At 40.1% G+C, this 18233-nt stretch overlaps 1 protein-coding gene across 1 annotated transcript in view; it reads right to left on the bottom strand.

Moving 5' to 3' along the window:
- MAP3K19 (mitogen-activated protein kinase kinase kinase 19) overlaps positions 1–18233 on the bottom strand; it is a 71756-nt gene that overhangs the window by 31390 nt on the left and 22133 nt on the right. Inside the window, 3 exon segments of the mRNA XM_004004734.6 lie at positions 5021–5280; positions 6214–6292; positions 12119–12215. Of these exon segments, the coding sequence (XP_004004783.4) occupies positions 5021–5280; positions 6214–6292; positions 12119–12215 (436 nt within the window).

Genomic DNA, 18233 nt, shown 5'->3' with positions numbered 1-18233 from the left:
AGATGCTAAGGTGCTGGGTAAACCTGAGAGCAGAAACGGGGTGCTGGAGTGAAAATGTGAGGATAAATGAAAGCCTCAACCTTGACATGTGACACTCCAGTCTTATAACCTACAGGCAGGGGGCTGGATTCTTCTTCTCACTGGAAAACTAGCTGAGAGAAATCCCTCACCCGACCATTCACGTCTCTGCCCATTCCACAAGTCCCTGTGAGCCCCTGGCACTTTTTAGACTCCCCGTCTTAAAAACTGATAATCACCAAGGGTCAACTGACATATGGGAATAGCCTCTAACATGAAAATGTATAGAACAAAACAGAAAGAAAGGAAAGAGCTCAGAGGAAACAGAGACAGTGAAAAACTACCACTAATATAATCCAGGCATCCTCTGCAGGAAGCTACTGAAATGTACCCCCCCCCCGCCCCCCGCCAAATGAGGTATAAACCAAGGGAGAGGAAGCTGTGTACCCAGCACACAGGGGTCAAACACAGAGAGCCAAGGCACTTCCAGGATCACAGTGAGGAACTCCCAGAGAGACAGCTGGTCAGGAGGTCCAAGGACCAAGGAACAGAGTGAAACAAGAGGGCAGTGTTCCAGGAGTAACGTCTCCAAAAACAAAAGAAACCAATGAATTACCTGGTGTGCAGTTGCCTGTATTGAGGTGCATTTTTCAGGTCCATTAGACAGGATGGGGATGAATTAGTGACAGATATACAGAAAGTAAACAAATGCTGAAATGAAGCAGTTATTAAAGCCAGGATAAATAGAATGTCTCAAAAGAAAAGCAATGCCATCAAAGCATAGTCTGGGGCTCAGCTCTGAAAGATATTTTACCTAGTCATAATAAGGGAGACATTGAATATTAATTTTTTAAAACACAAAGATTGCCTTGTGTGCAGATAGTAATGTGAAATTGTTAAATACTAATATCTATGCTAAATCCTAATGTCTATATTGAGCAATCAAGCACTGTAGTTAGAAACATGTTATTTAAAAATGTGGAATTACATTCTAGAAGAATATTACATTCTAGAAGAAACAGTATTTGTGCTTCTTATTTCTTATTTTTTATTTCTGCTCATCTGTCTTTTCTGACTTTTTCTTAAACAACATTTATTGATTATCTTAAGATTACATTTAAACAAAAAAAAAAAATTGAGAAAAAACACCAGCTGATTTTCTCAGACAAGATCATAACACCTATGGAGCAGATCCCATTACAGAATACTGACCTAACCCAGTTTGTTTTTGTTTGAATGTGCTGCTTTTATTACATCTTCAAGATTCTCTGTGGTTTGGCCAAGAGAAATGCTATTACCACAATGTCCAATTCAGTCTCTCCATCTATCCTTTCTCCACCTGGTGTACCAACTGCCCTTCCTTTTCTCTGAACTCACCTCCTCTAGAAAACTATGTTTCTCCTTTTTTTCCCCTCATAATTAAAATGGGGCTCAGACAGGAGTTGTGAGCTCTGAACACATGTGACATGTTGCTTAAATACGTTGGCTTTGGAGATGGGGGTCCAGGTTTGAACCCAGCCTCTGTAATCCACTAGCTATGTATCCTGAGCATATACTTTACCTCCTGAGGCCTCATTTCTGAAACAAGCATGTTAATATTAGCTATATCAGTGAACATTTGTGCCTTGAAGTAACAGGCACTCAATAAATGGTTATTGCTGTTGTTGCTACTAATTCAATATATGTTTTAAAATAGTTATGTGTCAGATCTGGAGCTTTGTGTGGGGAGGTGTGATGGTTTTTGCCTTTGTTATCTGGTGAAGACCAGCACATAAAAAGATAGTGACAATTTAGCATGATGTGTGTTGGTTGGAGACAAGGTTAGGATCCTATGGGAATCCAAAGGCATGGTGACTCACCCAGTCTTAGAGACATTCAGGAAGACTTCCCAGAGGAAGGCATATCTAAGGGCATACCTGAAGGATGGCTTAATGTTCCAGTGGAAAAAACGGTGTGTGAAAATATTCATATATTTGTTCTGGGAATGGAAGGCATTTGGCGGTGCTGACGTTTATCATCTGGTGAGGAAGAGTGAAAAGAGAGGAGGCTGAAGAGAGGCTGTGGAGAGCTGGGGGTAAACTTTGCAGATTTCAAGGACTATGACCCTTGGGTCTACATCACAGTCCAGCTTGATGTTGACTTTTACACACAGCCTCTTGAAACACAGCTTCAACATCAGGTCAACTGAAATCAGCCAGACAGGGAAGGACAACTATTCAATGATTTCACTTATATGAGGGATCTAGAATAGTCAATTTCATGGAGATAGGAAGTAGAACAGTGGCTATCAGGGGTAACAGGAGAAAGGAGAGTTTAAGTTGAATGGGTGTTGGACTTCCCTGGTGGACCAGTGTTAAGAATCCGCCTGCCACTGTAGGAAACATGGGTTTGATCCCTGGTCTGGGAAGATTCCACATGCCATGAGCAACTAAACCTGTGAGCTGCAACAAGAAAGGCCCTGCAGTGAGAAGCCTGAGTACCACAACTAGATAAATCCCCACTCTGCAACTAGAGAAAGCCCTGACACAGCAATGAGGAGCCCATACGCCGCAGCGATGACCCAGCACAGCCAAAAATAATCCATATATGAATAATGGAAGTATAAATCTTAAAAAAGTCCTGTGGCTGTAGAGCTTCAGTTTTACAAGATGAAAAGTTTTGGAGATGCAGTGATGATGTTTGTGCCACAATGTAAATGTATTTAAAGCCACTAAACAGTATGCTTAAAAATGGTTAAAGTGGTACATTTAATGTTATGCACATTTTACCACAATAAATTTAAAATTTAAAAAAATTTAAATGCTATTTCATTTAAAAATTTCATTTAAGCTCTACTCTTACACCCTAATGCTTCCCTGGTGGCTCAGATGGTAAGGAGTCTGCCTGCAGTGCAGGAGACCCAGGTTCAATCCCTGGGTCAGGAGAAAGACATGGCAAACCACTCCAGTAATCTTGCCTGGAAAATTCCATGAACAGAGGAGCCTGGCAGGCTATAGTCCACGGAGTCACAAAGAGTCAGACACAACTGAGTGACTTCACTTTCCTTGCACCCAAATCCTATCATAATCATGCTTTTTTTTCTCCTTTGTTTGACATTTCCTCTGTTGTGCAATGCCCTTCATTGCAATAAGCCAATAAATGCAAAATTTGGGGCTGCAAGTTTGTCCCTGGTGGTTTAGGCCAATTGGTTTAGGACAGTGTTAGAGCCAGACATCCTGGAATGTGAAGTCAAAATGGGCCTTAGAAAGCATCACTACAAACAAAGCTAGTGGAGGTGATGGAATTCCAGTTGAGCTATTTCAAATCCTGAAAGATGATGCTGTGAAAGTGCTGCACTCAATATGCCAGCAAATTTGGAAAACTCAGCAGGGGCCACAGGACTGGAAAAGGTCAGTTTTCATTCCAATCCCAAAGAAAGGCAATGCCAAAGAATGCTCAAACTACCGCACAATTGCACTCATCTCACATGCTAGTAAAGTAATGCTGAAAATTCTCCAAGCCAGGCTTCAGCAATACCTGAACTGTGAACTTCCAGATGTTCAAGCTGGTTTTAGAAAATGCAGAGGAACCAAAGATCAAATTGCCAGCATCTGCTGGATCATTGAAAAAGCATGAGAGTTCCAGGAAAACATCTATCTCTGCTTTCTTGACTATGCCAAAGCCTTTGACTGTGTGGATCACAATAAACTGTGGTAAATTCTGAAAGAGATGGGAATACAGACCACCTGACCTGCCTCTTGAGAAATCTATATGCAGGTCAGGAAGCAATAGTTAGAACTGGACATGGAACAACAGACTGGTTCCAAATAGGAAAAGGAGTACATCAAGGCTGTATATTGACACCCTGCTTATTTAACTTCTATGCAGAGTATATCATGAGAAATGCTGGACTGGAAGAAACACAAGCTGGAATCAAGATTGCCAGGAGAAATATCAATAACCTCAGATATGCAGATGACACCACCCTGATGGCAGAAAGTGAAGAGGAACTAAAAAGCCTCTTGATGAAAATGAAAGAGGAGAGTGAAAAAGTTGGCTTAAAACTCAACATTCAGAAAACGAAGATCATGGCATCTGGTCCCATCACTTCATGGGAAATAGATGGGGAAACAGTGGAAACGGTGTCAGACTTTATTTTTGGGGGCTCCAAAATCACTGCAGATGGTGACTGCAGCCATGAAATTAAAAGACGCTCACTTCTTGGAAGAAAGGTTATGACCAACCTAGATAGCATATTCAAAAGCAGAGGCATTACTTTGCCGACTAAGGTCCGTCTAGTCAAGGCTATGGTTTTTCCAGTGGTCATGCATGGATGTGAGAGTTGGACTGTGAAGAAGGCTGAGCGCCGAAGAATTGATGCTTTTGAACTGTGGTGTTGGAGAAGACTCTTGAGAGTCCCTTGGACTGCAAGGAGATCCAGCCAGTCCATTCTGAAGGAGATCAGCCCTGGGATTTCTTTGGAAGGAATGATGCTAAAGCTGAAACTCCAGTACTTTGGCCACCTCATGCGAAGAGTTGACTCACTGGAAAAGACTCTGATGCTGTGAGGGATTGGGGGCAGGAGGAGAAGGGGACGACAGAGAATGAGATGGCTGGATGGCATCACGGACTCGATGGATGTGAGTCTGAGTGAACTCCAGGAGATGGTGATGTACAGGGAGGCCTGGCGTGCTGCGATTCATGGGGTCGCAAAGAGTCGGACACGACTGAGCAACTGAACTGAACTGAACTGAACTAAGCAGATATCAAAGACAGAAGTGCCCTAAGGGGAAATGCTGGCATCAGTGTGCTATCTAGTAAATAAGTTTTGGGCTAGATAGAACAGCTAACTCAAATCTTGAATGAAAGTATCCTCACTGTATGCCCCCAAAACTCCCACAGATAAAGATCAACCAAATATGAATTCCCTGTAAAGATTTTCAAATTCTCAAGAAAAAGATGAGTAAAGAAATATTTATTGACCAAAGAATAAAGGAATCACTGCGTAATTCAATGAACTCACCTTCAGATTTTCTTGGCCGCCCCTTCAGAAAGTGAGGAACATCTTCCCTGGCTACAGACTTGGAGGTTATTGTTTCTAAGTAAGGTCTTGGCAACAAAAAGCCCAAGTTCGTATTGAAGAGTTCCTGGGAACGTTCCTCTTTCTTTGGAAGTAAAGGCTCCGTGGTCACCACCTTTGTCCTGAAGCCCACCATCTCAATGTTTTTTGGGAGTGAAACAGAATGTGCTGGTGTCCATTCCTGATGCCCTGAGGTTATCTGACTAAAGGGGGGAGGAAATAGTTTAATTTAAAAGGCATTCCCCATGTCTTCTGGATCTCCAGTTCTTAGCCCACCTGACACCACTGGAAACTTTGGAGGACTAAATCCAAATGGTGCTGCTGAGTGGAATAGCTGTGTTGTTGAAAGTGCAAGACCTCCCCATTCTCTGACTTGCTCCCCACCTCAGCAGCCCTCTGCCACTCACACTTTGGTTTTCCCAATCTCTGTTTCCTCAAGCAAAGAAATCAGAGGAGGAAAGGACAGAGACAAGGGGGTGCACCCTTGTACTTCTCCAAAGGCATTGACTAGAGGCCTTGGACCATTCTCCAAAGGCCCAGTACTTCTCAAACTATCTTTGGTGAAGAATCCATTTAAAATTTTACATTGCATCGTGGATTGAAACTTTTGTAAAATGTAATCAAAATGAATGACTATAAAAAACAAAAATTGAAAACATGAAAATAAGCCTCAAATTTTCCACCATCAGATCAATAAATATAAAATTACTTGACTAAATGGCTACACACCTTTTTAAAGGTTTAAATGTCCAAGTTCTATACTGACTTCATTATTGACCGGTAACAGAAGGACCTCAGAACTCTGTTTTGAGTAGCACTGCTGCAAAGTCAGCAAATGATGGTCCTTGGCCCAAATCCAGCCTCCAGTCTTGCTTTGGGAGTTTGACTGGAACATACCACCCCCATTTGTTTATATACCATCCATAGAGGCATTCAAGTTACGACTGCAGGGTTGAATCATTGGAACAGAGGCCATATGGCCCACAAAGCATAAAACATTTATTATCCAGCTCTTGCCACAAAATTATTTATTATGACCCCTGCTTGGGGATGTTTTTCTGAATTACTAAAAAAGTGGGTTGCCACACAAGTATATACTTTAATTCCAATCTAACCTTTCAAAGAATACTTCTTACTTGTTTTCTTGTAAATCTTCTCGGCCCATTTCTTGGGGATGGCTGACATCTCTCAGAAAAGTAACAGTAATCTCAACACCTATGAAAGTGCAGGTCAGTAATAATAAGAAGAAGAAAGTAATGAATTCCAGGGGTGATCAGGAATCAAATGTTTTATTTTTGGTTATTTGGCTCATGTATTCTTAGTAATTACAGGATGAACATTCACTAGGAACTGAGTTTTAACCATCTTTGTATCTTTCCTGTTCTATATAAATGCTTGCTTAAAGGGCAGAGAATTTGTATAACAAAACATTCTAGAAGTAAAATAAAGCTTTATGACTAGCAGTGTTTTCTCCCTGAATGGAAAAAACAAGTCCTCCTTCTGTAAAGTGTGACTGATATCATCTACTTCGCAGGACTGTTGTGAGAATTAAATGAGATAATTTAAGTTGCCCCATCGGAACTTGCTTGTATCTGTCGTTTGGTCATCTCTTATCTGATTCCAAGGAGTGACTTCTGGTATAACCCTTAAGACAGAAAATTCCAACTTATAGAATGGATGCATGCCCACAAAATAGCACATTAAACAAATTGACATGAAAAACTAGTGTGGGGACTTTCCTGGTGGTACAGTGGATAGGAGTCTGCCTGCCAAGGCACAGGTTCAATCCCTGATCCAGGGAGATTTCACATGCCACAGGACAACTCAGCCCATGCACCACAACTACTGAAGCCTGCACGCCTAGAGCCTGGGCTCTGCAACAAGAGAACCCATTGCAATGAGAAGCCTATGCACTGCAGCCAGAGAGCAGCCGCCCCTCACCACAGCTAGAGAAAGCCCTTGGGCAGCCGTGCAGACATAGCACAATCAATATATAAACAAAAATAGTTCAGAAAACCTAGTGTGAACCATACCAGAATTGCCTGTCCTTTAAGATTTTCACTTATTCACTTTTTCCTATTCAACAAACTTTTATCAAGTGTATGCCAAATGTAACTCATTGTGCTTAATATAAAGAAACAAAGAAGGTACAGCTGTGGCCTTAGCAGAGACTATAAATAAGAAAGCAAAGAGCATAGCCAGATAAGCACTGTGAAAGAAGTGTGCAATGTGTGTGTAGAACATAGAAGCATATCCTTCCAGGAAGATGTAGGGCTTGTCCCAGTATTCAGCTTATCCATCTATCTGTCACAGCCATTCATTCAGTCTGTGGATGCTGGAGGAGCCATGGTTTTAATCAGCTCCATTGATCGAAGTATAGTAGAGAAGATTTAAGCAGGTCGTGAATCAGAGAGATCTGGGTCTCCATCCTCTTCTGCCACTTCCGGGGGGGACCTTGGGAAAGTTACTTAATAGCTGTCATCATCAGTGTGTGCATGCTATGTTGCTTCAGTCATGTCTGACTCTCTGTGACCCTATGGGATGTAACCCACCAGGCTCCTCTGTCCATGGGATTCTCTAGGCAAGAATACTGGAGTGGGTTGCCATGCCCTCCTCCAGGGAATCTTTCTAACCCAGGGATCGAACCTGCGTCTCGTAGGTCTCCTGCATTGGCAGGCGAGTGCTTTACCACTAGCACTACCTGGGAAGCCAATCACCATCAGCGTATCAATTAAAGTTTTTATTATTTTTAAAGGACATTGGGTATTTTGTCAAATATATAGGAACCACCATAAGGAAAACATTTTTAATGTGAAATGTTTATGCTTGTGTTATTTATAAGAGTGGTGCATTTAAAACAAATAAATATTTCCAAAAGGAGTTCTGTGGTTTGTTTGTTTTTTTTTTTTTTTTTGCAATCTCTAAAAATGAGGTTTCCTCGGAATAGTGGATTTTCTTTTTAACTTTTCAAATATCCTATCACCACACTATGTAGCACAAAATGACAGGCTTGGGATTACAGAGCTGGGAGGAACTCAGAGGTCATCCAAACCCTTCGTTTTAGAGATGAAAAAACTGACAGTCATGAGGTTGTGAGATGGCTCATGGCCACTTTTGTAGTGAAAGGCAGATGGATGTCTTTCATACCATTTTTGTAGTCATCCTTGAGGGCAAACACCTAGCTGACATGTTAGAGTAAGAAAAACAAACAGCATACATTCCTAATGACTCAACTGTCAGTGAAAAGGATGCTCTGTAAGACTAGGCACAGTTAGACTTTGCTGTAGAAGTTATTCTACAGTATATTCATGTGAACATGTTCTTAACAATGACTGTACTTTTAGAATCATTGAGGACTAATAAACCTAGATGATTTTTTTACCAAGAATGTTTTTAACTAGATTTAATAAGCTAAAAATCTGTTAATTGGTTGATTTCTCTTTTCTTAAACCAAGAAAGTAAGATGCAAGTATAAGAAATTCCTGACATTTTAGACATTGTGAAAGTTAATGGTTCCTAAATGGGGAAAAAAATTTGGTCCTAATTGGCGGGCTGGGGGAGGGATATTATAAAACCTTCTGACACTGAAATCATCTTGGAACATATATATTCTCTGTTTTATCTTTTAAATATTGTGAGTGATCATAGGAGCCTCTGAACCTAAGAGTGGTCCAGGAAAGAGGATGCACTGTCACATGTGAAAATAAAACACTTGCTCCTATCTGAAAGCATATTTCCAGTAAGAAGATGCAAATTAACCCAACCAGAAAATGTTATAGTAGAGCGAAACTAAGAAGCATCATTTACACACAACCAGAAACATAAACTTTCTTGCAGAAAACGGGCAAATGATATTCATAAAGCCAGAAAATGATGATTAATTATTAATATAAGTGCTAAATTTTTAAAACAAAAACTTAATCGGCCTAGCCTAATTCAGTCAATGAAGAGAAATTATTTTCTCCAGAAAAGTCTTACTTTTCTGTGTTTCTACTTGCTTTGTTTAAATGGATGGGAATCGAGGTTCAAAATATTTTGATAACCTCTCTACCTTTTGATAGTTTCCTAAATCGTGATTTTCAACAGAATTTTTTACAGCTACATGTTCCAGTCTTTTTTTGCCACTAGTTTTCAGAAAACTAACTTGAGAGATGGATACCCAGGAGTTACACAAGAGAAGATAAGATGGCTTTATCCTTTCGCTGATATGAATATCAACAGCAGAGGGAGGGTCTAAGGTCAATGTAGAAGCATTGTGTATGCTGGTTGTGGCTGAGGCAGTGTGATCTGGGGGTCAGTGACCAGTTTTGAGATGTAGCTACAAGAATTCTTTATGACAATCCAACCTGGGATCTGTTCTTCTCCTTTGTGTTTCAATCGTCTATGAACTCTTCTAGTAACTTTTAAAACTTCCTTTCTTTTCACTCAAGTAGAACAGATTTTGTTATTTGCACAGAAGAATCCTGATAGATATACACCATATTTTTTAAAAATTAAGCCTAGTAATTTTAGAAAATAGGTTCTCATTCACTCATGAAAAGAATAATTTACATGCTCAATTTCCAGTCTACAAGGTTTGCATCTGATATGTTCTGGGGAAATAGCTGATTAAGGAATGCAAGAAGATTTATATAATAAGGAAAAGGATGAGGGATTAGGGTGAGGGGCAAATTGTATTTCATAAATTACCATCTGTAAAAGTCCATAAGAAAGCAAATGTGTGTTGCAGGAATATTTAGCTGCTATGAATGTGAGAGTTGGACTGTGAAGAAGGCTGAGCGCCGAAGAATTGATGCTTTTGAACTGCGGTGTTGGAGAAGACTCTTGAGAGTCCCTTGGACTGCAAGGAGATCCAACCAATCCATTCTGAAGGAGATCAGCCCTGGGATTTCTTTGGAAGGAATGATGCTAAAGCTGAAACTCCAGTACTTTGGCCACCTCATGCAAAGAGTTGACTCACTGGAAAAGACTCTGATGCTGGGAGGGATTGGGGGCAGGAGGAGAAGGGGACAACAGAGGATGAGATGGCTGGATGGCATCACGGACTCGATGGATGTGAGTCTGAGTTAACTCCAGGAGTTAGTGATGGACAGGGAGGCCTGGCGTGCTGCGATTCATGGGGTCACAAAGAATTGGACACAACTGAGTGACTGAAATGAACTGAACTGAACTGAACTGAAAGACCAGGGCAGTGATCCAAACATTTGAGTTTATATATATTTTAGTTAGTGAAGCTTCCTTTTTAAAAGAATAATACAATAAACAAACAGATATAAATTAAATGATTAAATGTGCATATCTACTATCAAATAGTCACATGGATGTGCATAAAGTCTTTATAAAGTGTGCAAACACTTAAACATTAACAACCTGGGGTATGTTAGAAGCATGTAAATGGAATTTAAAGAGATTTATTGTTATTTAAGATTAATACAATGCACAATAATTCTCCATTTTTATTTCAGACTTTGTGACTTGAAAGAGTTACTAGCTTACTGAAGACTCTTATCAACTATGAGAAGAAAACTTAGAAACATAATTTCTTCTTTAGAATGTATAACTGAAGTTATGAAAGCTTAAAACTGCAAGAACTTAGTTGAGATGCTGCCTAAGTGTTATGGTTCCTACATGAAAATCTAAAATATTACATACAAATTGATTTTTAAAGTATTATTAATATGAAGGGGCTTTCCTGGAGGCTCAGATGGTAAAGAATTTGCCTACGATTCAGGAGAACCAGGTTCAATTCCTATAAGCACCTCAAATGCAAGCCATCTCTAAATTGAGCTGAATTAAACTTAGTATTTAATCTCTTAAAAGGTGACTGGGACACAGTTGGACTTCTGAGAACTCAGAGTTGAAGGCTTTGAAAGTCAAAGGCAGATGACAAGGACTACTTGGAGGGGATCAGGACTTGTTTATTTTAATTAGGTCTTTCAGGGTTCATGATGTTTATAATTTCTTCCCTGCCCTCAGCCAGGAGAAAGGAGGTACCGAGTGAGTTTGGGAAAGATGGGAGGCTCCCCAGAAGAGGGCAGCATTGCATAAGGGGTCAAAGGAGACAGTGGCTGAGCTAGCACTGCAGCCTTCAGGGTGGTTAATGGGGATGAGAAAAAAGACATCCGAGAGGGCAGCTTCCCTGGCATGTTAGAAATGCAAGTAGGAAAATTACCAGAAAAGAGATCGGAGCAGTTCAAATAAACATTTCATTTAAGAAGTGTATAGGGGAGTAGATGACAGACAAATGTGATCGCTGTGATGATTATGTTCTGCAGTGAGAATCTGTAAATACCTTGTGATCTGTTCAATGCAAGGACGTTTAAGAATAGGACAGGATGACGCATTTGGAATGGGTGCTGTTTTGGGAAATTCCAGACTTATGGCCTCCTAGAATACGAGAGTGCAACTTGGGCCTTTAGTTCTTGGTTCAGTCCCCCAACTCCCTCCTCAAGGGAAGAGGTCTGGGATGACAGCTAATGGAGAAATGCTTGGTCCTGGAAGAGAATAAGGCTTCCCAGGTAGCACTAGTGGTAAAGAACCCACCTGCCAAGGCAGGAGACGTAAGAGAAGTGGGTTCAGTCCCTGGGTTGGGAAGATTCCCCTGGAGGAGGGCATGGCATACTCACTCCAGGATTCTTGCCTGGAGAATCCATAGGATGGACATGGTAAGCTACAGTCCATAGGGTCGCAAAGAGTCGGACACAACTAAAGTGACTTAGCACACACACATGCATGGAAGAGGACAGATCCCTGTAGCTGCTGGAAGATTCTGAGAGAAAAGAAGTGAGGGACAGGATGCTACCAGACAAAAGAGAAAGGAGATGAGAACAGCACGTTGAGCTAGAGTAGGGTAGAACAAAGGAGAGACTGGATAGGTTGCCAAGACTCACTGATTCAAATATGGACCAGAGGATAGGATTTCTTTTCCTCTATGCTTGTCTGAGAGTTCAAAGCTCTGCACTGAGCATGACTGAAATTAGGGGGAAAATCCAAATAATCAATATTGTCTTTGTAAACACATCAAGGACAGAAGATGGATACCTTCTGCCCTGGGTTGCCAGTCTTGTCCATCACCACTTGGATCTCCTTCTTCACTAATCAGTATGGAATGAGAGCAGTCATCATCTTGGTCAGACTCCTGAAATATCATAAAATAGAAACTCAGTTTTTCAGTGTAATACTTGGTTGGCAGGGTGAATGTTGTTGTTGTTGTTGTTGTTGTTTTTCTAGGCTAAAGTTTCACACTGCTGATTCCTTTTAAATCGGATAAAGTATCCAGGACTAAAGTAATGGGAAAATGTTTGTCTCCAGAGCACCAGGCTTAGATAGACGTGAATGTGATTAATTGCATAATCAAAGATGAAGATCAAAGCTGAAATTGCATATACACAGAGAAATTCAATATTTTATACTTTATCATGTCTATATTCAGGCTGTTAAGCTGCTACCAATTCCATCCGAGTGGGTAACTGGAAAGAATCCTTTGGCCACAGCCAGTGAACAACCCCAAAGGAACATGGTCTTTTCCATAATGCCTCCTTGGGGCATCATTTACAGATGGTGAGGGTGGAAATCCTTGCCCCACATGGAAGCTGCAGCTATATCCTTAGACTGAAAGGCAGCAAAGCTGATTAAAGTTTTCACTATGACAGCCTTCTGATCTAATCGTGTTAGGCAACTTCTCAAACTTCCCTTTTACAATCTAGAAAATGATCAAACTGCTGAAAAACATGGTTGAAAAACAGCTTAACTTAAAGAAAATCAACCAGCTTGACTTACAAAAAGTATTCCTGACTCTCTAAAGAAGAAATGGTTTCTATGAGAGTGCGTTGTTGTTGATAGGCTCCTCCGTTAGAAGTTGTTGCTGGTGATTTTGCCCCTTTTAGTGGCTAGAACAGTGATAGATGCAAGTAGTAGTTAAAATATCCCATCCTACCTGGATGTTATAATTGCATTCTGGCTTCTGTGGTCCAGATGAATGGCCTGGTTAAGCAGACTATCGGATAAAAAGTCTTTGCCCTAAATGCAGATGTTTGTCGGAGAAGTGAGCAGACTTTATCATAAAGCCTCTGATATTTCATTCACTAATTCCCCAGAGAGTGTGGGAATCTTTTCACTTTGTTCATTTGACTTATCACTACCATTAAAATATTTTAGGTGTTCAATTTTTAAAAACTTTTTCTTTTGTGTTGGGTTGAAACCGATTAACAATGCTGTGGTAGTTTCAGGTGAACAAGGAAGGGATTCAGCCACGCACATACATGTATCCATTCTCCCTCAAACCACCCTCCCATTCAGGCTGCCACATAACATTGAGCGGAGTTCCATCTGCTATACAATAGGTCCTTGCTGGTTATTCATTTTAAATATAGTAGTGTGTACCTGAGCATCCCACACTCCCTAACTGTCCATTCCCCTTGGGGGAAGGTGTTCAATTATAATAGCTTAGTTATCATATTTTACTTTATACAGCAGTACATGCTTTGTAAAGCATTCTCTACCTCCCAGCACAGGTTAGGGGTCCTACCTCAGCCCATCCTGGTTGTCAGTGGCAGATGGGACACCTGGACAGGTTTGCCCTGATCCTAGACTGTTGTCAATTTCACTGCTTATTCTTTGCATTTCAAAACTTCTACCACTCTCTGGCAAATTTCTTCTCTCTCCCATCCAATTACAAAGTGTGAGCAGTAGGGGATTACTATTTTATAAAATGCATGGAAATACCAAAACAGCAGTTCTTTAAAGAGCAGGAGAAGAAATCACCTATAATCCTACAAATAAAAAGCAAACTCTGTTCACACAGACAGGATATTTTCTTTTTCTTTTTCCTAAGTGTTTAATATAATAATAGAGTTGTATCATGTCATTTCATATCTGGCTTTTTTACTTATGACAGGTATAAATTACATAGCAATTTACTAAGTAAATATAATTTTAATGGAGTTTTATCAGAGGGTCATAAAGATGTTTAGTAAGTCCCATAAGTGTTATGATATAAACCCCATCATGCATAGTAGGCAGTTTTTAATTCTTCATTATCACACATAGTGCTGCAAACATCTTTACAAGTAATACCCCAATTTTGTATTATCTCTTTAGAGTAGATTCTCAGATATGGAATTATAAGGAATTATTGATCTGAAGAATATTCGAATTTTTTCTACATATGTTGCTTTAAAAGTAAATTTACAATTACTACTTACTCTCCACTAGCAGTGCATAAGCCTGTTTCACTACCTTCTCCCTTATCAATTATCAATTTTCATTTTTAGTAATGTGATACATGATCCGATTGTTTGAATGTGCATGCTTTTGTTAGTAGAAATGTTGGAGAGAGTTTCAGATGTTTAGTGACCACTGAAGTTTCCTTCTTAGTATATATAATTTTTATTCATATCATGTCTAGAACACTCTATGAGACTTCAGAATATATTTCTTCCATTTCATATAATTAGAGTGTTTCAGTGAAATTTTTATGCTGAATAAAACTAATTAACACTAAATTTAGTGTTAAATATATAACTGGTTCTCATTTCAAGTTTCTATGTTGATTAATGATCTGCGGTTGGTCTCAACTGCTTAGTTCATTCATTAGTTGGTCCTTGAGGAAAAGTTGGAAGATGCAGGGTATGGGCAAACTAGCTGCAAAACCCATAACAATGACTAGCATTTATCCATACAGTGCCAGACACTGTTGGACCTTTCACACATTAGCTGACTTAATCCTCACAAAAACTCTAAAGGCAGAAACTGTTATTCCATTTATACATGAGGTTCAGAGGAGTTAAGTAACTTAACCAAGGTCACCTAGCAAGCCAGATTCACACCCAGACTCTGAAGTCTGGTTACAGAATTCATAATCACTCTGCTTTCTTGCTACTATGAAAATTTGAAACAAGAGAGTCTCAACAAGAACCAGAAGGAAAATTAATAATCATGAGAAAATTAAGAGAAAGAATATTCAAACATAATTTATAATTTTTGCACAGGAAAAAATTAAAGATGTGTGATCCCTACAAACTCCCGACAAAAACTTCTTCCTTAAAAAAAAACTGAAAAACCATAAGCATCACAAACAAAAAGGATGTGGGAATAATACCTACTTTGAAGATTAACATGAAAATGAAGACAAAAACAGCAACAGCTCAGAATTTTCTGTTTATTTTAAAATCTTAAATATGAATGACTTTAATGGACTTCACTTGTGGCTCAGCTGAAGAATCCACCTGCAATGTGGGAGACCTGGGTTTGATCCCTGGGTTGGGAAGATCCCCTGGAGAAGGGAAAGGCTACCCACTCCTGTATCCTGCCTGGAGAATTCCATGGACTGTATAGTCTGTGGGGTCGCAAAGAGTTGGACATGACTGAGTGACTTTTACTTTCACTGGGTGAAAGAGGAAACTGAAATAATGCAGTCGTGAGTGAAGGAGAGAAAATGTTAGAATAGCACATCCCAAATAAACGGAGCCCATCAACCATTCACGGTAATGCAAGAGGCAGCAACAGACGACAGCATAGCATTCTAATCTGCAAACAGCAGAATGCCAACCACACAGAAAAGAGGAGCAGGAATCGTACGCAATTCAATTTGGAAAGAAGATTCTTCTTAGATGAAAAAAAGATTGGCAGAGGCCATGAAGAGCCTCTCAGGTGCAATCCTACAAGCAAAGCAGCTGCTTATATTTGTAAACTATAAAAACCTACTGCAGATAACCCCCAAATAAAGCAAGCTTTCATTCAAAGAAAAGAAGTGAAAAAAAGACCTTGGGTTTTTTTTTTTTAATTTAAACCCTAGAGAAAGCACTAGAAAGAAGCAAATTCAATAGTGAGAGTCTCTCTCTCCCTCAAAAACAAGTTCAAAGTTATTTCAACCATAATAAGAAAAATATAGAGTGAAAGTTCAAAAAATATCTTAGAACTGCATAAAAAATGAACTAAATATGAAGGGATTTTTTTTAGTCTTAAAAAAAAAGAAGCAAGTTTCCTAACTATATCACAAAAAATGAAAAGTAAGTGTGTTTTCTTTTATCAATTTCTTTCTTTTTATATGTATTTTATTTCTATGTATTTGGCTGCAGTGAGCATATGGGATCCACCTCCCTGACCAGAGATCAGACCCAGGCCCACTGCACTGGAAGGCAGATTCTTAACCACTGGACCACCAGGGAAGTCCCCTCCTGCTGTCTCTTGAGTTACTAAAGTGATACCTTACCTACCCCTTAGCTCATTCATCTGGCAAATCACTGGAGCAGTCAATCTGGGGACAGACTCAGTGTGATGAAGTCAGAGAATGGGTACCGTGGTCCTGGTGGGGTTAGTCTATGAGCCAAGGTTTGGGTGGGATTAGAAAGAGGAAAAAGTAAGGGACACTGGACTTGGAGCTGTGAGGGTTTAAGGCCAAGACTGACATTTTCATCCTGATCCTGTGATCTGCTCTATGTGCTGTGTTGTGCTGTTCAAGTCACTTCAGTCATGTCTGAATCTGGTGACACTCTTGTGACCCTATGGACTGAAGCCCACCAGGCTCCTCTGTCCATGGTATTCTCCAGGCAAGAATAGTGGAGTGGGTTGACCTGCCCTCCTCCAGGGGATCAAACCAGTGTCTGACCCAGAAATCAAACCCTTGTCTCCTGTGTCGCCTGCATTGCAAGGCAGATTCTTAACCACTGGAGCTTCAGTAAAGTCCCAAAGCTTTGATTTTTAGATCAGCTAGGTTCTATCACTGGAGTGGTTACTGTTTCTCCTCCCTGCAAGCTGAGAAGAACAGAGGCTACTTTGCAAAGCAGTTAACCATAATCACTTCTCTTGGTGGCAATTCTTGGGTGAGAGTCTTGTGTGCCGCTGGGCCTTCCCTGTGGAGCCTGATGGGAAATGTGTGTCCTGAGAACAGGGGGAGAGAGTGGGACAGGTGGATTTTGCAGTTAGTGAATGGGCCGGAAGTAGGTAAGTACTCTTAAATGGTGTGATAACAGCCATCTATGCATGCTAAGTCCTTTGGTTGTTTCTCTTTGTGACCCCATGGATTATAGCTCGCCAGGCTCCTCCATCCATGGAATTCTCCAGGCAAGAATACTGGAGCCTGTTGCCATGCCTTCCTCCAGAGGATCTTCCTGACCCAGGAATCAAACCCATGTCTCTTATGTCTCCTGCTTTGGCAGACTGCTTGTTTACCACTAGCGCCACCTGGGAAGCCCCATCTGCTCTATTCATCTGCTATTAATAACTTGGCCAGAGGAAGGAGATGAAATGTTAGGCTGGGCAAGAAACGGGGAAAGAAGAGTCACCTCTCTTCTCGTTGACATATTGACTCACTCGTGACTTGGGAAAAAAGCAAGCCTCTTTGGGGAGTAGGTTGGGATCTTTTTACTGGTGATAAAAGTGAAGAAGGTAAACAACCCCCACCTCCTGCCCCCAAAAGATAAAGTGATACATTACCTTCTGTCTTATTATTGCAGTTGACAATTGAATATTCTTATATCCTGTCCCCATCCTTCCAATAAACTCACCCTTTTTTTCTTATAAAATCAATAGGCAAAGTGTAAATTATGACTATTTGAGTATTGTACTATACTGTATGTATTGCACTATAGTCATGCAATAGAAATATAATGTGATTATACTTTCTTTCTTGCATAACTTTTTTCGTACATAAACCCCAAATCCCTATTTTTATTTCATTCACAAATTTATTTAACATTTAATTAATTTTCATATATTTTTAAAAATCTTAAATCTTCCCAACCTCCAGTGGTCTTTCCACATGGTTAAATATATCAAATAATACACCAGTTCCACCTTCTTCATGGAAATCCCCATTATCCTGTTCTTCCTCACCCCTCCCTTTCCCCAGTGATTGGATCTCTTTGTTCTCTAGACTTCATACACGGTTTGAAGCCTTGGGACTTGCTTTCTGCTTTATACCAAGGATATCCTCCTCTCTTGTGTTGGGTTCCAGATCCCCTGAATCATGGATCCAATTTTCCCTTCTATTTTTATCTATCCTCTTAATTAGTAGAGTACATAGTAGCTTCCTTAAAAGGCATGTGAAATGTAAAACGTTTTCTCATTTGCATGTCTGAAAAATGTCTTTATTCAACTCTAATATTTGATTTATAGTTTTCTGAATATAAAATCCTAGATTGAAAACCATATTCTT

Source organism: Ovis aries, chromosome 2, assembly GCF_016772045.2.
Source record: "Ovis aries strain OAR_USU_Benz2616 breed Rambouillet chromosome 2, ARS-UI_Ramb_v3.0, whole genome shotgun sequence".
Taxonomy (NCBI): domain Eukaryota; kingdom Metazoa; phylum Chordata; class Mammalia; order Artiodactyla; family Bovidae; genus Ovis; species Ovis aries.
Note: the sequence above shows the minus strand (reverse complement) of the source record. Positions and strands in the feature narration are given on the sequence as shown.